Consider the following 22525-nt stretch of genomic DNA (forward strand, 5'->3'; position numbering starts at 1 on the left):
AAACGATTATACAGAAAAAAATAGTGGCCATAAAATCAGAGTGCCTTATAATGGGGGATTTTAGCTTTCTAGGTATGATTGGAACTTGTGGGTGGTCACTCACATGTTCCAGTAATCTTTCATGTTTGGGATTATTGTAATAAAAAGAAAGTGCTAAAATTGTTTTGTTGAATTTGTAACTGTTATGTTTGTAAAATGTTTTTGAAACTTTCACTAGCCAAATAATGGACTTGTTCATCTCTATAGAGTCTATGTTTCTGGACAAAGAAGATCATTTTGCACAACAATTATTCAGACTTCAGCAACAAGAAACGCTTTCTCTTTCTGAATTCGAAGCTGTTATTGATGAAATTCGCAGTTGCACAGCAGAGGTAAGTCTTAACCCTATTCAACTTCTTTATATTCAAGGTTTAAACAAATTGGAAAGAAATTGTATACTATACACTTATTCATATTAACAATAGAAAGCATTTTTAAATTGAGTCATGATTATCTGTCTTAAACCAAACCAAGGTTTAAATTATCTTAAACCAAACCAAGGTTTAAATAAAGGATTAAAATTTATAATGGAATGTGGAATATTTTGGAATTATCTGTACCAGACTGATTTCTTTGTGTTTTTTTTTTTTTTTATGTAAACCCCAAACACGAGAGATATTAGAACCTATAGTACTTAGTACCGTGCTTGGGTTGGAGGTTGAAAAGACGAAAGAAGATATTTCTTGACATTGGACTTGAAATTCTGTAGACTGTAATTTTCAGGAAATACGTATGAAGGAAGGTTGTTCCAGAAAACGGAAGTTGAATGAATAAACAAGGAAGATGAAAAGTTGGTTCTGTGAGTTTGAAGTTGGACAGTAAATGGATGTTGGCTGGTGGCGGCGGCACGTGTTTGGACTGTTTTGAAAGAGAGAGCGGGAATTATAGAAGCTAATTCAGAAGAACAGTGCCCATGGAAGTATCTGTAGAAGAGGCATGCAGCAGAAACAGTACGTCTATGAGACAGCGAGTGTAGAGACTCTGGACAGCATTCAACACACTTTTTTCCATGGCGGGAGTTCGTGTCGAACGTGGTCTGCCCACACTACTCCTGTTACCTTTAAATGACACATAATCACACAAATTTTGATGCACACGTGCAAACAAACGGTGGTCCAGTACCTGTTTATCTGGGAAGCGTTCTCCATAAATTCGTTGAGCATCTCGTCCATTGCCCCCTGCTAATCTATACACTAGGTGCATGTCTGCCAGCTCACAGTTCATATATCGATGCATGCTCTTCGTGCGGCGACTACTGCTTGAATGAGTAAACCAGAAATTTTTCCCTCTCACGAACTGATGAACAGCGCCATCTACCGACTTACGGTGACGTTTCCGGTTATGGGTTCCTATACGATTCACATTCCTTTAGATGTTACCTACCTCCCCTAAACGTTTGTACCAATATTTTTGAAACACCCTGTATATTTAAGGTTAAAGTAATTAAGGAAAGTTAGAGCTAACAGTGTAAAGAACACAAGGTGCCTAAACTAATAGGTAGTAGAACAAGGTGCTAAAACTAATAAGTAAAGCAGAAAGAAAGAGAAGTCTTGAAGGCGAATGATAGGGAAAGAATGTGAAAAAACCTAAATGATATATTGAATTATAAGAAATTAAAGGCTGAATTAGAAAGCCAATTTAGAAAGAATGAAGCTATATAGGAAAAATAAATAAAATATAAATAAATTAGGAGATTTTTAAAAAATAATTAGTAAGATTTTGGTATTCTGCATCCACAATGATTTTTTGTAATCTTATATTTTCAGTGTCATGCATGGTCTCAGAACTAGCATTTATAATTTTTTTTTTTTTAATCTGAGTGTTCATCTGGTGTCAACATTTATCTCCTCTCCGGTAATTAATGAAAATGTGGATCTATCAGCTTTTGTGCATAACACTAAAATGAAAGCCTAACAAAGTGGATGAAAGTTACCTCTTAAAATAAGCAGTGCACACCAGCTTGAATTTCTTTTAGAGAAGTTTAAAGCACTTGACACAAGATCAGTTTACTAAAATTTCAGTTGAATTAGTCTCAATGCAGGGGGAGGATACCCTTCATTGTATTGAAGAACAAATTGATAATAACCAGGAGCCTGTAGTGATTTTGTATCTGAGCAGCTTAGGCTGTTAATTCAAGACAGAAAGAAAACATTAGGTATTCTTCATCTACAATGTTTTTTGTAGTCTCCTATTTTCAGTTTCACTCATACATAATTATTAATTTTTTGGGAAACTTTGGGAATGTTATGGCACCTGTATCCCATCCTGTATCACTTCAGCGTGTGTACTTCTCTAAATATACAATGAAAATATTAGGTCTCTCATCATAGAATAAGGCTTCTCATCATATACATCTCATTTGAACATGACGTGTCATGCTTAGGTTTGGATAAAATCTACATTGCTTTCATTTTTTTTTTTTTTTTTTTTATTATAAAATTGGCAAAATTGCTGGTATATCTTTTGTTGGTGAAAAAATTGCTTTGGGTGCTTTTTGTTTTTATAATTAACAGTTTCCCATCCTCTTTTTAAGGATGACATTCATATCCTTCCAATGAAAACAATAATATTTCCAATATAAACAATAATACAATAATATTCTTCACTTTATACTGTTAAAAAAATATTGCTAGACTGGAATAAATTTGCTTCTGTTTGATATGTGAAATAAAATGACAATAATGCAGTAAATAAAAAGAAGCGTGCATTTTCTAATTTTAAGTAGAAGATAAGTATAATGTATACACATTCTGTTAACCAGCATTTGTAATTGATTCAATGCATTTGTTGAAATCTATGCATAGCAACTAGTTAAATGAAAAGAACCCAGAAAACTGCCTACTTTATCCATTATTTGATGAAATGCAAAATGTTAAATTTATCATACAAAACAGTGTTTTTTAATGCGGAAAAATTATATCGTACTGAAGATGATTCACTATTGATATATACAGGATGTCTCAAAAATACACGGCATAACTTCAGGAATAAGTTCCTCATATGTAGAGAATAAAAATATTTTATATCAACATAGTTCTGGAAATGCTTGGTTCCTGAGTTATTAACCGGAATGTCTTATCTCCCGCAGGTGATTTCCTTTATCACAAGGTACTGACAGAATCTGGTGGTTTTCCATTCCGACCATGTACTCAAATCAGGAGCAAGCGGATATGCACTTTATATACGGTTTGGCGGACGGCAATGCTCTGGAGGCTCGTCGTTTGTACCACGAAAGGGTCCCAGAATGAAGATGTCCAGACAGGAAAACGTTTGAAGGTATCCATCGCCGCCTTTGTGAACATGGGACCTTTACACCTCGTGCTGCCAACAGAGGACAACATCCAAAATTTCCTCCTCTACTTCAGGAGTTTTAGATCTTGGTCATCCTCTTTCAGCAGCACGAGGTGTAAAGGTCCCATGTTCACAAGGGTGGCGATGGATACCTTCAAACATTTTCTTGTCTGGACATCTTCGTTCTGGGAACCTTTCGTGGTACAAATGACGAGCCTCCAGAGCATTGCCGTCTGCCAAACTATACATAAAAGTGCATATCCACCTGCTCCTGATTTGAGTACCTGGTCGGAATGGAAAACCACCAGATTCTGTCAGTACCTTGTGATGAAGGAAATTACCTGCGGGGGATAAGACATTCCGTTAATAACTCAGGAACCAAGCATTTCTAGAACTATGTTGATAAAATATTTTTATTGTCTACATATGAGGAACTCATTCCTGAAGTTATGCTGTATATTTTTGAGACAACCTGTATGTGTGTATATATAAGTCATTCAGATTTTAAAATAATACATCTTACTAAAATATATACAGTACTACAAACAAGGACAATATCCTTTAACAGATCTCCAGAGGGTTTATACTCCAAACTGGGTATGAATTGATAAGGAATTGATAAGGTTTTTCTCCATGAAATGTAGAAAGACAGAAATCTAAGATGGTTCTTCCGACACGTTTTCAATAAGCATGGCACTGAGATCTTCCACAGCTGGGTGAGAAAAATAATATGAATTATCATTATGAAACATCTGAATATACAATTCAAAAATTGTAGATCTCTTAAAGTACCATTTATAACTGACACAATATAATAGCGTAGCTTAATTTAATTTAATTTATTTTATTATGATACTCACCTTTTTATAATCTGCATTGATGTTGGAATAAAATGGATGATAATTTTAAATTTAAGTTAGCGTGAATAAGTCAGGATTTAAAAACAGAATTAAAATGTGCACAAGGAAATAGAAGTGCACATCTTCGACCTTGGTTTCCAGTGTTGAAATTTGAAACGATTGAAGTTATATGGTTGGAAACAGAAGGCCAATAGCCATAACAAGTGGCTTTCGTTTTACACGTCTTCAGTTGGCAATGGTAGAATGAGAGTAAACGCATGTATTTAAGAAGACTAAGTTCCCGTGATGCTCCTGGAAACACGTGGGAATCTCAGTTGCATGAGATTCCAGACCAGTGCTATGTTATAGGGTAGTTTGGAATTTAATACTTGGAGAATGGAATGGCGGCGAAACCATTCTATAACTAGGGCTTCATATTGGAAAATTTTAAAACTGGATTGTAATTTGATAATAGGAATGGCTGAATCTACTAAGGTGTGTGGTTGTGGGATTGAACATGTGTTGCTAATTCGGTATTGGACTGTCCCATCCTGAAGCTATTGTAGTGGTAGTACGCATGTGTGTTTGATGTTTTGGTAGAATCGTATTTTGTGGTGGTGCTACCAATGTAGCAAGCGTTACAGTTATCTTGACATTTTATTAAGTAGATGATATTATTCATGTCACTAATGTGGTAATTTTGTGTCTCTTTATATGAGTTGAATAATGAACCTAGTTTATTATAAGATGAGAATGTAAGGGTGATATCGGTACCTTTGAATAAATGGCGGAATTGGTTGGCAAAATTACTATGGTAAGGGAGGATAATACGTGGATTATTATTGGAAATGTGTTTGGGTGGGTTGTTGATATTATTTTGAACTGTGATAATAGTTTGTTTGATTAATTGAATAGGATGTTTCCTAGATATGAATTTACTTGTAAGATATTGTAGTTCATTATTAAGGTTGTAATGTGTGGAACTGTATTTTATAGTATTGTAAATTTGATTATAAAGGACTGCTTTTTTTGTGTTGAGGGGGTGATGCGATTCAAAGTGTAAGTATTTGCCCGTGTGAGTATTTTTTCTGAAAATTCTTGTTCCTAGTTTTGTATCGCTTCTGTATATAGTGAGGTTTAGGAAATTAATTTGTCCATTTTCTTCTAATTCCAGGGTATGGAATTAGAAGAAAGGAATAAGTAACATTAGTCTTCTCCATTGGTGAAGCGTTACTTATTCGAGGTAGTGCAGTGCCATGGCAACTTGTGAAGGTATTCACAATATGAGATACAATTAAAACGATGCCAAAAGCAAACATAGTAAAATCTTGTTACAGTGAACATTTTTGAACAAATATTTCAGTATAATGAAAGTAATACTTCTAGATACTGGGAAAATCTAAAATCATCAGAGATCCCCATTGATACTACTTTGAGGCTCATTTAAATGAAATAAGTATCAGTACAATGAATTATTATTTTTAAAATCCACAAATGCATAAGTTTTTTACAAATTAAAAAAGAATTGTATAGTATAGTTGGTTTGTCACCTGTTTGAAGAGATTTGGGTTCATATTCTATCAGAAGATGGAGGAATTCTAAAAGCCTTTTCAGTAGAGGCTATAGTTAATAATCTCAAGTAAAGGAGAAAGCCCCCCCTCCTCGAGGTATTCTGAGTTTTTCAGCCCACTTAACATTTAGATCACTCTGTGAAAACACTTATACAAACATAACACACACACAACTAGCATACCACATGAACTGGCACACTGACCAAAGTAGATGATATGGTGAAAATCCATAAAACAGCCAGCCAATCAACAGTGCTACATTGAGGTGGCTAACAGAGGAATAAAGAAATGTAGTTAGCTTTCATATGAACTTCTAAAAGCTGTAGATTAAAGCTGCAGAAAAAAGAATGAGAAATGTGAAAAAAAAAAAAAAGAAAAAAAATTCTATGTCACTCCCTGTCTACCAGGAATCAACAGGTTTTCAGAGATAGCGTCAGATTCGCTTTGGTGTTAAGATTCAGTTTCTTTTCACTCTGGTGGGATCTCTGGCATGAATTGTTTTATTTATGCTTGAAAAATAACATTCAATGTTAAAATGAATTAATGTATTAGGTTTTCTACATATAAAATGACATTCTGAATTCTTTGTACTATAGCATACTGCAATTCTTCCTATAAATAAAATAATTTTCTGGATAAATTTATTATTGCAAAAGTAAATAAATTTTAATTTTACATATTTTGCTATTCATGGTTCTTGGGAATTTTTGGCATATTGACTGCTTGGGTCTTATGATATTCCAGAAGATAATATGGGGCCATCAGAACTGATAGCCCAGATCATATGGAGTCCAGTTCATTTATGAACTGGATATAAAATATAAGAACTGAATGAACTGTTAATTCACTTCTTATGGAATATCATAAAGACTTTATACCTATAAACAGAATATTCTCATTTGTTCATGTATTATGACTATGTATTCATGGGCTGCTTTGCATTTTATACTGGCTGAAAAACTCAGACTAACTCACTGGGGGAAATCTTATCTCCCCCTGCTGAGTCTAGCAAACTGTAGTCCTGATTGAAAAGGCTATTAAGAATTTTTCCAGTCTCTCACAGGACAGGATTCAAGGACTTGTATTTTGTTGCCATTGCTATTTATTTATTGTTACTTTTGAACTTGATATAAAAGTTCAAATTTAAAGTAGCAGTTACTTTATTTTAGTAAAGTAACTGCTACTTTATTTTACTTAAAATAAAGTAGCAGTTACTACCTCTGTATGGCAGGAAAGAGCAGCAGAACTTATTAGAATAAATACTGGGTATTTTATAATCATTTTCAGCAGTATTCACTAGAACAAATTTTCAGCACAAAGAAAGGATTTTTGTAATTGTTGTGATTGTATTTTACTGTATTAGTAAAGTTGACTGTTTTTGGAAAATAATTCCAAGTTCATTTGGACAGATTCTGACTATGGTTGTATCGTTATAGATAACTGTTTATACTTCAGAGAGAGAGAGAGAGAGGCATGAACAGGATCTAAAGACATTCATACACTGGCTGTTCAGGTGAACAACTTTTCATCTGAATAGTCAGAGTCAGAAGAGAACAGTCAAAAAAAGTCATTATTTTAGGAAAAAGAAGACAGTTTGTCCAGTTTTGCAATGCACAGAATTGAAACCAGTGTAGCTGATCATGCCTCTTAAAACAGATATATGTGAATAATTAATCTCTTAGTAAAGCAGGGCTCTGTAGCTGCAGTGTGTATTAAGAAGTTTGTATGGATTTGGCATCTTGTTTCTGTCTGATGTGATGTTGGTACCTTCAAAACAACTGTCAATGCATGGAACACTTATTACAGATAAATGGTACTGAAATTCATCACTAAGAAAGTATTGTTTATTTGTATTGAGTTATTAAGCACCCCATAATAATATTTGCACATGAGAGAGAGAGAGAGAGGAAGGGGTGGGGGGATATGTCAATATAGTAAACGTGTTTTCCTAATGCAAACTTCATTTTATATATACAGGCAATCCCATATAACACAATACTTCTATAACACGGTTTTGCTCTGACATGATTGATAAATTGCAACAATCCTCGCACAACACAGTACTTATATAATATGGTTTTGCTCTAACACAGAGAATTGCTGCAAACCTTGCATAACACAGTATTTTTTGAGCTTTTGTGTGGGTTATTAATTGCAAGTGCATGTAATTTATTTTGCAATACATGTAAATCATTTTGTATTGCATGTAATGCATGTCATTTTTCAGCATTTCCATTCTTTTTGTGAATGCCCACTGTTGACTCATTAATCGTTATGCAAACAAATCATTGGAAAATACCTGTTAGGTTCTGTGCTATTGAACAGAACCTAACAGGTACTTGTGCTTGTTTGAAACCATAAAAATCTGTGACTTTATTACAAATTTGTATGGTCTCAAACAAAGGCTGTTTGTGACTTTTAAGGTTTTTGTAAGGTTATTTTGGTTTTTATTTGATCATTTATAATTTTTTCTGGGTATGTATTACTAAACTTTGCCCATAAGAGAACTGTATTGGAATGATTTCTTTGTTGTGAATTAAATTCCAGTCCTATGGAAAGTAAAAAAGCACCACTCAAAAGAAACTTTAGTTCTCTAGAATCAAAAATACAAATTTTGGAACATCTTAAAAAAGGGCAAAGGTATCATACATTGCAAAAAGTTTAAATTTAAATGAAGCAACAATAAAGAAAAGTGAGCAGAAAATTAGAACTGTTGTTGTTGCTGCTGCAGGATGTTACATTTCTGCAAATATGACAGCTCGTCCCCAAGCACTAATAACTGAGAAAACGGAAAAATCACTCGGTATTTGGATATTATTATTTTTAATAAAAATTAAGTTTGTGATAGTTATTTAAAAAAAAAAAAAGGTGTGTTTTTGTTAGATTTTGGAACATAACCCCCCCCTCCCTCCCATTTTTGTACTAATTCTTAGTCCCATATAACACGGTTTTCCACTACACAAGATTTTATAGGAACCTAACTATTTGTTATATGAGGGTAACCTGTATATATATATTTATATACTGTTTATATGTATAATTTTTAACTGCTAATTTTAGTCTTTTATCACTGTGATTTATAAACTTTCATGTTAATGTGACGTTAATGCTATTGCTGGTTTAACAATTATACATTATACGCACATTAATCATATTGTGCATAAATTTTATTTGATTTATGGTTTTTATTTAGGGTGGGAGGCATTTCAGTCATTGAGGCCTGACTGTCTGCCTAGCAATTGGTGTGCTAGCAGTGGTTGGTTAGCCTATTGTTACATGTTAAATTTAAATTACAAGACAATAATAGGTTATAAATTAAGGTAATTTAAGGAAAAATTAGGGAACAAAATTACATTCTTTCACATGGCCATCTCTCCGCTACTTCCTCAGGGGCTTTGAGCGGACAGATAGTCAATATTAAAAGAATGACTCATTCTACTCATTTCTGTAGTCCCAATGACAGTTTTACTAGATCTTTATTGTATTAAGATTTTAGTTTTAGGTATACTGGATTATAAGTATATTTTTAATTTCTGAAATCCAAATTATTTGGTGTTAACAGTAAACTGGGATTGGGACCCAAAGCCTAACGGGTATGCATCAACATAAAATACAATACGCATTTACCTGTAACGATTGTGGATTGTGGTCGGTACAAAAAAAATTCCAAAAATTATGAAAACGATTACGTAATTTATTACCGCGATACAATGGTATTTTATTTGTGTTAATTGCAAATTCATACAGTTGTGTTTCATTCAAAATAAAAGACATTACACGCATCTTTTTATGACCTCCTCCCGCACCGAACAACTCCCGACTACAAGCAAGATGCCTGAGTACTTGCTCAATATAAATTTCCAATTTATATTTTCCGACGACTACGGCGATATGCATCAACAATCACCGAGGACCTCTAGCGATAGACCTTGAAATATAAAGTACCGGCCAATATTTAAATATCATGACATATAAAATGTACATGTTATATTTCAAAGTCTTCTACTAGAGGTCCTCGGTGCTTGTTTATGCATGTCACTGTCGTAGTCGGAAATATAAATTGGAAAATTATATCGAGCAAGTACTCAGGCATCTTGCTTGTAGTCGGTATAGAGGCTTCGTCGAACAACTTGAGGATCGGACTGTGATAAGCATGAATTCTTTATATAATCTTAGTGTGGATGCTATCTTAAAAAAATATCAAGGAAAGAGAATAGATTATCTTGTTTTGCCTGTCACAGTTAAAGAAGATTTTATGAAGGTGTTTTGATCAAAAACATGTTGAAATGTTCTTATGTTAAGAATGCTACAGCTTTGAAGACATTGAACTGGAAATGCTTGAAGCTTAGAATTGGGAGATACCGAGAAATATGCCTATAGACCTTTTTTTGCTTGTGCTTAGTCTTCCTACTCTTGTAAGTGCACCTTTTTTGTATGAAGTTAATCACTTTAGAGTGATGTTCTTTGAGAAATACTATTTTGGGACTGATATTGTGTTGCGCTTATGTAGCCACTGTTACTTTTTAGATTACAAGGATGACGACATAGCCATGTACTGTCTGATCGCCTATCATACTGTCTATCATCACTTATGTGCGATAATAGCCAATCGTGATCCTCACTGGTGGTGAGGATCACGATTTCTGAGGGGGATTGTGCTGTTTGTAACTAGTATGTATCTCTCTTTAGTTTTATGTTGTTAGATTATGTGTGGTAGGTTTTTTTTTAATTCATACTGTTTTTTTTTTTTTTTTTGTTTTCTAGAATTCACCATGTACGTGTTATAGTGCTCTTACTGAAATCGAAGAGTGTGATCAACCGATGACAATAAGTCTGCCCAAATGGCTGGAGAAAGCCTGGGAGAAATGGCAGCCTTACCCAGTACATCAACCGGACTTTTGGAGTCGCATGCTGATGGTTGCAAAGGAATGTCTGGAGGATCGGAATTCGATTTACCTTTGTGACTTTGAGAGATTAGAAACCGCACTCCAGAAAGTTATGGTGAAGTGAAAAGGGAATTACAGGAATTGGTTGGTTTGTACATTCGGCAACTTGAAAATCAAAACATCAAAAGTTCTCGAAGATACATTTCAGACATTATTCTCGTGCAGCATGCTGACGTTGGTAGACGACTGTGTCGATGGCTGTCTCAGTGTGGACCCAATTACAGAGGTAGATTGTTCATCGGGGTGTTCAAAGGAGACCACATTCATGTCATCCATGACTGCCGTGGAGCAATGGATCTTTCCGGTGTCAATGGGGGCAAGAAACATTCATTCGACAAGGCATTTTAAGAGCTCTACGGCGGAACTGGTTCGTCAATGAATTGGTTGTTGTTGTTGTTGTTTTGGTTTTTAGGAGCATTAGCAACTAAGGCCATATTGCTCCAGGATATGCGGTGGTCATTCCTTAACCTTTCCGCATCCTCCGTATTTGGTGGTGACGGGCTCGAACCCCGGTCTAATCAAGAAGCGTGTGCTACGCACTGCTGCTCCTTCCCACCTGGCTACGGAGGCGCCCAATGAATTGGACTTCATCGACTGGGCATATGTTTTCCTATATTTCGCGGTACAGAAACGGTTGTGTCGATCGCAAATATGGATTGGAAGAATGCCGCAACGATTACCGACCGAGTCTGAAGGTTTATGATGCCGATATCTGCAAGAGTTGTCCCGAGCAATTTTGGAAAGGGGAGTCAAAGAGTCGGGAGAAAGTGGAGAATGTCTTTCTCGAGGTATATCAACTGCTCCGAAAAAAAGGGGACAAATTTGAAAGAATCTCAAAGAAGATTCAAATTTTATAAAGCCGTTACATGTTTATTCCTGGTAGTGCTGTTCGTGACATTATTCCTAAACACCATCCGGACTTTGATATTGAACTGCATAATCCAGTTAACGAAAAGTATTACAAGGCTGCCTGTAAGATTTTTAACTTAGACGTAAATAAGTACACATTAAAAGATCTTTTTTTTTTTTTTTTCGATGTGTATACGCATAATATTAACCCCTTTTAATATTATCATAATAGAGCTGATTCTTTGTATTATCTCAATGAGTTACTTAAATATCAATATAATGATAGTGAAGATGAAATTAGATGGTTATTAGTTAACATTAAATCATGATTTAATAAAAATGGATGGTACTACATTAATGATATTGGAGATTATGTTCTTAACCATAAATAAATTGTGCTAGTATTTGGAGCCACCAAACACTGGTAAAAATTATTTTTGGGACTGTGAAGCTTCAATAGCATGTAGTATAGGACATATAGGTAGAGTTAATAATAAAACTAATCTGTTTGCTCTTCAAGATAATTATTGTTTTCGGTTGATCATCGGTAATGAGATTTCAATGGAAGATGCGGTGAAGAAGGACTTTAAGAAACTATGTGAAGGAACAACATTCAACATTCGTGTTAAACATCAAAGATAAGATTTTTAGTAAAACTGCAGTGTGTCTTATTAGTAATGACAAATTAGAGATAGCTGGTGATAGGCATTTTATCAATGTATGATTAACATGTATTCATTGGTCTCCTTGTAATTTGTTGAAGTTATCCAATCTGAAACCATATCCCTTAGCCTTATTTGGTCTTTACGACTTGTATAATGTGTCAATTGCTTAGTAAACAAAAATTTTATTGAATTATGCTGTGTTGTATGTTTTGTTTCTTTTGATTAAGTTAACAGCAAAACACCAAAAATGAATACATAAACAAAAATATTTATTGTTTATAAAAACCAAACACACACACACATATGAATCACACAAAAACAAATACAGTCAGTCCTCGTATAACACGTATTTACACTACATGAATTCGATCATACACGATTTATAAATAGGGGAACGATGTCATGTATAACACGAACCGAATTCGCTTATACACGATTCGCCTGTGTTTACAAGAAATGACAGTTGAACGCGGAATCACCCCAACTGACTGCAACACGATAGGAATGAAGAGAAGATTCTGTAAATGTATTTATGTTTTTTATATCAGTGAAGGGAAAACACATTTCACCATAATAACATAAAAACCCCACAATTCCAGCTATCGGTATTATCGCAAATGCAATTAAATTGAGTTTACTACCCATTTATAACAGATTCCACTAGCAGGAATGCACTACAGACTCATAGAGAAAAAGAAAAGCAATATCAATAGACAGAGGCAGACTGGGTCAAAAATTCTTACCCCGGAAAATTTGTAGCGGCCTCACACTAGGGTTTATGGCCAAAATCACACTCGCCTCCATCCCACCGGGGTTTCTCTGGTAAGGTTTATGGCCAGTCTGCCTCTGTTGATAGATTAAAAATATGAAATTGTGAAACACTTTGAGCAAAATGAAAGACCATGTGATATTGCACGTGCTACAGGCCTAAATGAGACAACTCTGAGAATTAGAAAGAATGCAGAGAAAATAAAAACAACTTTCATAGCATATTAAACAACTCAAAGTGTAATAAAATCCATTAGATCAAAATACAAAGAATTGGAAGAGATGGAACCGCTGTCATCTGTTTGGATAGAAAATCAAACAAAGAACAAGTTTGCTTAAGATAGAAGCAAAAGCATTAGCAATATTTTATTATGTAATAATCGTAATAAAATACATATTTTATTATGATTATTTATTGTGTTTGGTAATGTTTTGGTTACAGATGTGTGTTCAATTTTGGGTGGTCGGCACCTAACCCTGTTTCTCCCATAGAGCCTGTTATTTATATTGCACGAGGATTTCTAGGAACACAAGTATCGTGCTATACGAGGACTAACTGTATATTAAACAAAAACCAAAAACATTAAGCTTGAAATAATGAAAACATACTTTTTTGATATTGAACCACATTTTTATCTGCTTACCACATTAAGTTTGATGGTGTTGAATTAACAATTTTAGCTAATGGCCATTCAGTAGGATGACCAATAACTACAGAACATTCACAGACAACTTCAAAATATGCTTGCGAGTCAGTAAATGAATTTAAAGCTGCATTGTTATCAATAACCTTTGTAGTTAAAGCAGGAACAGGTGGAATACCGACATGAAGCCAAGGACAGGTTTTAACAATCATTCGGGATGTTAATCATTTGAATAACATCCCAAATGATTCCGCGCACACTTGATTTTTCTCTATAATTTGATGTAAGCCGAAGATGTCTTCAGATGGGTATGAATAGTTTATGTGTACTTCTTGTTTCTTAGTTATATATCGTTCACTGACATATCTATTTGCTCTCGCTTGAGAAGAACCCACCCCTATATAAAGTTATATTCTGATGAGCATGTACACCGGTCCAAATTGAAGACCATGGATGCTTTGTGAGTCCTGATGTTGGTGTGTAGGACATTTCTGCTATTGGTTGTCCACTGACATTGTCAGTCTCTATTTCTTCTACATACAACTGAAATGTCTCCCACCCTAAATAAAAACCATAAATCAAATAAAATTTATGCACAAAATATATATATATATATATAAAATATTTTGATTAATTAACTATTAAAAAAATTATTGAAAACTTATTAATAAAAGAATTTTTTTGTACTGTAATAACTCTGTTTTTGGGTATGAATTTTAGCATTTATGGAAAGTAGTAATGGAAGAGGCAGACCTTTTGGCACACTTAAGGATAATCAAAGATTTTCATCTTCTTGGGCGGGGAGAGTTATTTTTAGCTTTTATTGATCAGGCAAATAGTTTGTTGAGAGTGCCAGTAACATCTACAACTGAACATGGTAAGTGCTTCAAAATTTTTAAACTGTTGATTTACAAGAAAAGGTTATGTTACAGACATTCTTCTAGCTTCCCTTCTGCTAAGTTGTATAATTAAGCAAAATCCTATTCTGTATATTAAAAGAGAGACAGAATTGGTTATTCATAGTCAATGAATTATGAAGAAAGGTTACAGTTATATTGCACTTTGCGTGTAATTTATGAAATCTCTTGTATAGACTAAACTTTCTGCACCGAGAACTGAAAATTGTTTTAATTTTGTATATTTTATCCCATTAATCCATTGTTTTTGTTTACTTTGCTTCATTTATGCTACACACACATAAGCATGCCATTGTGTGTAGTGCATGTGCTTGCTATTGTTGTAACTAGCATATAGTTACAACAGTAGCAAAGAAATACTGTCAAATTAGTGAAATAATTTATAGTTAAAATTGTTTATCTTATAACCCACTATATCTTATAAGATATCATATTTTATATATTTATATCTTATATGATATAGTGTGGAGTACTTATTATTATGTATACAGCAGGCCCCCGTTATAACGCGGTTTGCTTTACGCTGATTCGCTATAACGCTGTTCTTATATTATAACCCGTATCTGACTATAACGCTGTCACAGATCACTATAACGCTCTTTTACAGATTACATTTTTGACATATTTAACGAAATCGTTTCATTTGATGGAGTCGATAGCTTGAAAATGAATAGCAAAACAGCATTAAAACGTTTCCCACGCTCAGTGAAATTTTCTCGCACGCTAATTTAATTGCAGTACAGTGGCTTGTTACGTAGTTCCGAGATCAACATTTTAAAAAATGATCAAATATATTGCTTGTAATATTTGCGTTATACGCATTTATCCGAAGTCTAGTCATCACTCAGTACAGTATTAGACATCGTGCGTAACGGAAAGTTTACTTGAACATTGTATCATAATTAATTCAACCAACGCGGTTATATTTTTGAAGAGCTAATAATGACCGACAGGAATGAAAAAGCAACAACGTCTGGGCGCAGTACGAAGACTATAAATGTAAGAAAAAGACTGAATTTGAAAATTAAATTAGACGTTTTGAAGCGAATCGATTCCGGTCAACGACAAGCGGATGTGTGCCATAATTTAGGACTTGCAAGTCTAACTGTAAGAACAATTATAAAAAATTAATTTTATTAGCGGGAAAGATAGCTGTTCCACTGCAAGCAACTAGGACTAGGCCGGCTATTAGGATTGAAATGGAAAGACTAATTTTATTGAAGATAATATTCCAATGCAGAAGTCAGTTAAGTTAAATATTAAAAAAAAAAAAAAAAGAGAGAGAGAGAGAAAGAGATTAGCCAATATGATGATCTGAAGAAAACTCGCCTAAAAAAAAAAAAAAAAATGTGGAACCATTTAAAACTGGTAAGGGCTGGTAGAATATATTTAAAATCCAGGGAGAAGCCGCTAGTTCAGATCAAGGAGCCGAAACTTTCAAAAAAGAACTTATTAAAATTATTGAAGAGGGGTATTGTGTGTCATACTTCTCAACAAGTTTATAACATAGATGAAGCAGGACTTTTGTGGAAACGAATGCCTAAAAGAAGTTTCATATTGAAAGAACAAAAAATATGCCAAATTTCAAAGCGGCGAAGGATCAGTTGACTTTATTGTTGGGTGGTAACGCTGCGAGCCATTTAAAATTAATACCCCTTTTAGTTTATTTGGAAGAGGGCCAAAGTTCAACTCAAAATCCACACATTTTTCATGATTAAATTCATCCATTAAATTAAATCAATTAAATTCATTATTTTAATTGGAATTTTAAGTTTACTTTTGATATGCAAGTAGTTACCACATAATTATACGTATGTAATGCAAAATATTTTATATGTGCAAATATTTGAATATTAAATATTTTGACCGACATTTGTGCATCTTTCCATTACCGTTTATTGTTGATTAGGAAATATCCTATGGCACCGACCGCAGCTCACAAATACATATGTTACCTTATGGGAAAGCGGCACTCGCTTAGCGCAGATTCACTTAGCGCTCTGTTTTTCCGGAACGAATGACCAGCGTTAAGCGGGGGTCACCTGTATTTATTTACGTAAACTTGTTTTCATACTGTTTTACATACACTTGTAATTTTTTTCTGTATTCGTTGCTTGTATATTCACATTTCTTGCTGTTTTCATACTGCTATGCCAGTGTTAGTATCATTAGTCCTAAGTGACAGACGAGTTCCTATCTTAAAAAAAAAAAAAAAAAAAAAAAAGTATCGAGTAATGAAATTAAAAATATATAAAGTGTATCATTAATGATTAATGAATGTAAATGCTGCCTTGAATTCAAGGGAATTAATGCAAATAATTATTTGAAGCTAATAATGACACTTCATTCATTTAAGGATCTTTAAAAGCAATTTATCTAAAGGTTATAAAGAAGTTTTGTATTTTTTTTTTTTTTTTTTTTTTTTTTTTTTGTTTTTTTGATGTAAAAACTATGATCAAATTTTTGCCAAAATTTGATCATAGTTTTTGAATTGGATCATAAAGAAGCCAAAAGATACTAACCCTCTGCTGGGCACGTTAGTGGTAAAAGGTCCACCAGAGCAACGTAAATTTCAAAATAAAAATATCTGTTAAAGTGACATCAGTGTGAATTTTTTTGTATACTAGAATACTAAAATTATTGCTTTAATTTTTGATCTGTATCATTAATTGTTTTGTTAGTGAAGAAGTTTGGCCATTAAAAAATAAATTTAAAAAAAATTTTCTTATACCATTCCTTTCATTTATTGGCTAGTTTTTTATTGTTTGATAATCAAACACAGTGGCTCCATGTTTGATTGTAGCATCTTACAATCAAAATTCTTTCATCTTTGCTTTCATCAGATTTTTGTGTTTATTATCATTATGCAATGGCTAAAGTGAATGGTGTTTAATTTTTTTTTCTTTCAAGATTTGCTTGCCGACAGCGAAGGTAATGCCCACATATGGACATTAATAAACAAGTTATAAAAATTATGTCTAAAGGCCTGTGTAACATGCATTAGAGTGGGGGGGGACTTAAAAAAATTAAGAAATACTTTTAAAATAAAAAAATTTTTTTTTTTTTTTTTTTTGCAGTTGTGTTGTTCATAATAGACTGAAAATAAAAGTTGCCTCAAAGAGTGATCAATTTTGAATTATTTCATGAGTTGATTACATAATAATGGTAGAAAAAAGTCTACTAGTTTGCCTGCTAATGTTGAAGTTTTATTTTTATTACACTCAGTAGAGGGTTAAATAAAGTTTTTTTGAGAGTATTGTATGTAAAAAAGAATTATACAGCATAAATATTTCTGAAGTATGAAAAGTTTTTATTTCATTTTTAATATTCAAACTCCGAGAATGGAAAACTGTATTTTAAAAGGTGGCCCACATTAGCAGTATAATGCAAGTAACTGGAAAAAGATTTGTGAATATCTAGACATTGCATCTCTAAACCTGCATGATATTGCATGTATATTATGTTTTTTACTTTTGCTAATGCTATATTTACTGTATGGGTTAACATTTGTCCAATGGTATGTTTATAGTTTTTAAGTTAAATAACTGGCCACCAGTATATTTAAATGGTTAAGTGCTTTGAAAATTGATGTGAAAATTTAATGTGCACTATTCAACTCTGAAATCATTATTGAAACTAAATACAGTGAAAGTTAATAAAGTTGCCATGTTGTTTATTTTGAACACATTCTTATTTGCTTTTTGGAAAATAAAAATTACCGGCACATTGCCAATGTTTCTGTGTTGTATTTTTATCTTTAAGTGTAATCAAAATATTTATTTCAGGATCAACATTGTGCTTAGCTGCAGTTTTTCCTTTACTTCCATCAGTCATTATCAAACACCATTTGCTTTTGAGTTTTGTGAAAAGAGACAGGCAATAGTACCTGTTTGTGTCAAGCATTCTTATGGCCAAGTGATTATCTGTGCTCTTTAGTAAAGCAATTGATAAGATAGAAATTCTATTTAGTTTTTAAATTCAATTTTTCTGTTCACACAAAAATAGACTTTCAACTTATAAATTCTAAGAAAGTTCGGAAAGCCGCCTTTCCCTTTTGTTTCTTTATTGGGTCACTAATCCTACTATCTGTTGGGTAACTAGTTGGCACTGCTGTGTTGTATCCATGGTTATGGAGCTGGAAACATGGAGGAATAGTGTTAATCCCTCTCCTAGGGCTATAATGTTTCTGGTTGTTTAATGCTGTTTTTTGGTTTCTATCTGAGAATGGGTTACCCAGAAATTCCAGTCTTTTCTGTCATTCAGTATAAGTGATGTCCTTTGAGGTTTTGATGGACATTAGGGTGAAATCCGGTATTCCTTACATTTCAAGGGTACAGCTCTAAAACAGTTTTTTCAACCCAGCAACTACATAGTCCACTGAACCTAATGTTTGTATCTCTAGGATACATCAAGATTAGCTATGGTATAATCTCACTGCCTCTCCATTTCCTGCTAGTAACTGGAAGGAGTCTGAGTAAAGTGTATGCAGTAGGCATCATCAAGGTCACGTTATATCAAGGAGCTGAGTATATTCTTGTTATGTGTATGCCATATTCAATTAAAGTAAACCCCCGCTATTCGCGGGGGTTACGTTCCTGAGAAATGTCGCGAATAACGAAAACGTGAATACTGAGTTATGGCTCCCATAGTAATAAAGGGTTCCGTTCCGTTTGGGTTTGGGTTCCGTTCCAAAGTATGAAATATATAAGAAAAACTAGTCTAAAATTTTGTCGTTGTATGTATTATATGTACCTTCATATTATGACTATATAATATCGGTGTTTAGATACACCATAGACACTCTTAAAAAAAATTACAAAGTAGTTGTTGTGGGCATCATTTGCTCTTTCTCATATTGTGCTCTGCCTTCACAACGAGTTGCCATGATGCTGCACTACCTCAAATAAGTAACGCTTCACTAATAGAGAAGACTATTGTTACTTATTCTCAGTGAGTACCACCACCCAGACATGTTTCAAGGCTATTGGCCTATCATCAGTGGGTGGGCAGGTACCCTAGTATTGCAGACATGACGACCCAGTTGTGAAGTTAATCGCACAATATGAGAGATGCCAAAAGGTGTGTAAGACACCTTTTGGTGTGTAAGACATAGGGTACCTGCCCTATGTCTTACACACGTAAGTCTGGGTAGTGGGTAGTGTAACATGTCTGGGTAGTGGTACTCACTGAGAATAAGTAACAATAGTCTTCTCTATTAGTGAAGCGTTACTTATTTGAGGTAGTGCAGCATCATGGCAACTCGTTGTGAAGGCAGAGCACAATATGAGAAAGAGCAAATGATGCCCACAACAACTACTTTGTAGTTTTTTTTTTTTTTTAAGAGTGTCTATGGTGTATCTAAACACCGATATTATATAGATACTAAACTCTTAAAGTATTATGCCATGTGCATTTAATTATTTTAAATATTATGACTATGTACAAAATGAAATGCAAGCATATGGCATCGAAATGAAAATAAGAAACAATTTAATATTAAATGTAATATTTATTAGAAATTTCAAACAAATCTTTCAAACCAGCGCCTTTGCTAGCAAAAAAACCTATCCCGCCAGTGCTATCACCAGTTTCGCTTAAAGTGTTGATAAAGGAGTTTAACGGAATTTTATTTTTAGTTCGGTCTTCTATCCACAGATTTAAAGCTTGTTCCATTTTTTTCTAATTTAACATCACGAGTTACAGAGCAAATTTTTGAAGCAATTAGCGCATTTTCACGGACACTACGACGGATTTTTTCTTCCGATTTTTTGATTGATTGTACCGTTGACTCATTGATTTTATAATGTTTTGCACTGAGGAGACATTTTCACCATTAGAAATTTTGTCTAATAACTCAATTTTATTCGCTAATGTCATCGCCACCTTCTTTGATCTTTTCACATTTCCCTTTTTATTCGTAGCCATATTTTTGTAGGGGTTAGAAAGAACTTGTCCACAATAAAGTCACTTTCTTCCGTTAACACACTCGAAAAAGTCTGTTTTACACTGCAAAACGTTAGATTTATCATTTTTGTAAGCATATCAATTTATAAATTGATATGCTTACGTATCAATTTTTTATATCAATTTATAAATTGATAAATTTATTCAATTTATAAGCATATAAATTAAAAGCAAATGACGAAAGCTTCCATGACAAGTGCATAACACATACTGAACAAGGATTAGCGAGAAACATCCACGCGCACGATTTTGTCACTCCTCACCCTCCACCAACTGAGCGCTGTTTTGACCGGGAAAGATAATTCTAGCCACGCCTATGTTTTTTTATGGCGGAAAATATTCACGGCACTTTAAAATTCACATCTTTTTTAGGTTTCATTTTATATTAAATCAGCGATCGTGAATACAGATACCGCGAATAGCGGGGGTTTACTGTATTTGTTCATACAACATATTCCTCCTCCTCCTTCTCTATGTTTGCTTTATCTACTGAATTCATCATGAATAGGCAAACTAATAGAACAAAATTATCTGCAAAAAAGATCTCCACCACCCTAAAACTTCATTCATTCATTTCACAAATATACACGGATTCAGTTCCAATCCCACTGAGGTCCATTTCTACTCCAAGTATGCCAAGTGACATGTTCGGGATGCAACCAGAGGGAATAATACTCTTGATCTGATTATCAGGAGCGATTATTCATGCATTAAGAATCTGCAGATAAGGAACCACTATGTGGCAGTGATCAAAGTGTACTGATGTAGCGTTTACTCAAAGATGTAACTATCATCGGGGTAAAGGGAAGGATTTTTGCTTTCGTAAAAGTGACTGCAGTGGTCTCAGACAGTTTTTAAATTCTATACAGTGGAACCAACTGATGATGTTGCCAACAGCAAATTCTAAATGGGATGCATTCAAGGAATTAATCTTGGAAGCTACTAAGTTTTTCATACCTACTAAGAAATACTATTCAAGTTTTAGGCTTAAATGAATGTCAGATGAACTAATGAGACTTGTTGCAGAGAAGAAAAATGCATCGGATACATGTAAATTATCAGGCGACACAGATGCCTATGGTAGATATAAGATAATATAAGATAAGTCTGTAATCAAGTCACAAAAGCGGTTAGGCAAGCAAAGGCAGATTATGAGAACTCTTTGGCCAAGGATACAAAGAAAAACAGTTAAGACTTAACAGATATTTATTTAAAGTATACCCAGTAAAATAAAATAAAATAAAATATTTCCAGAAGCTTTCGGAACTCGTGTCCCTTTCTCAACTGTTTCTCACACCGTTAAAAACAGCAGTGAATTCATTAACACCATTAAGGACATTTCAATCCCTGATAACTCTGTCATGGCATCATTTGACGTGGTTTCTTTATTCACCTCGATTCCCGTCCAACAGGCCGTGCACTGCGCCAGAAGGCTCCTTGAGAGCGACTTAAGCCTCCAATCCAGGACGTCACTATCCACTGATGACATCTGTACCGCCCTCAACCTATGCCTCTCTAGCAGCATCTTCACCTTTGAAGACTCACTCTACAAACAAGTACATGGCACTGCTATGGGTGCCCCTGTCAGTTCCGTAGTAGCTAACATCGCCATGGAAGATCTGGAGAAGCAGATACACCAGAACCCACCTACACCTATTACAACGTGGTGTAGATATGTCGACGATATTTTTACCATAATACCACGTGGTTCTGAAACGGTACTACTAGAATACCTCAACTCTCTATCCAATTTCATCAAGTTTACCGTAGAATCAGAGGTGGACGGTTCGCTCCCGTTTCTGGACGTGCTAGTGCATCGCGTAGGCCCACATCTAGAGACCTCAGTATACCGCAAACCCATGTGGTGCGGTCAATTCACCAACTACGGGTCCGGCCACGCTCCAAGCCATCTCAATAGCACTGCCCGCACCCTGTTCTCCAGGGCCTGGAGCCATTCCAGCACCGACACAATTAGACGTAACGAGATCTCCCGTGTGAAGGCGGACTTAACCAGATGCGGTTATCCATCCCA

General features: G+C 34.3%; 1 protein-coding gene across 3 annotated transcripts in view; it reads left to right on the forward strand.

Moving 5' to 3' along the window:
• LOC150089350 (gamma-tubulin complex component 4-like) overlaps window positions 1-22525 on the forward strand; it is a 290737-nt gene that overhangs the window by 114386 nt on the left and 153826 nt on the right. For all 3 annotated transcript variants that reach the window (XM_090389092.1, XM_090389086.1, XM_090389099.1), the window contains exons 8-9: window positions 247-371; window positions 14333-14489. In XM_090389092.1, the coding sequence (XP_090245218.1) occupies window positions 247-371; window positions 14333-14489 (282 nt within the window). The remainder of the gene's footprint in view (window positions 1-246; window positions 372-14332; window positions 14490-22525) is intronic.

Source organism: Mastigoproctus giganteus, chromosome 2, assembly GCF_048544385.1.
Source record: "Mastigoproctus giganteus isolate SK-2022 chromosome 2, ASM4854438v1, whole genome shotgun sequence".
NCBI classification, from domain to species: Eukaryota; Metazoa; Arthropoda; class Arachnida; order Uropygi; family Thelyphonidae; genus Mastigoproctus; species Mastigoproctus giganteus.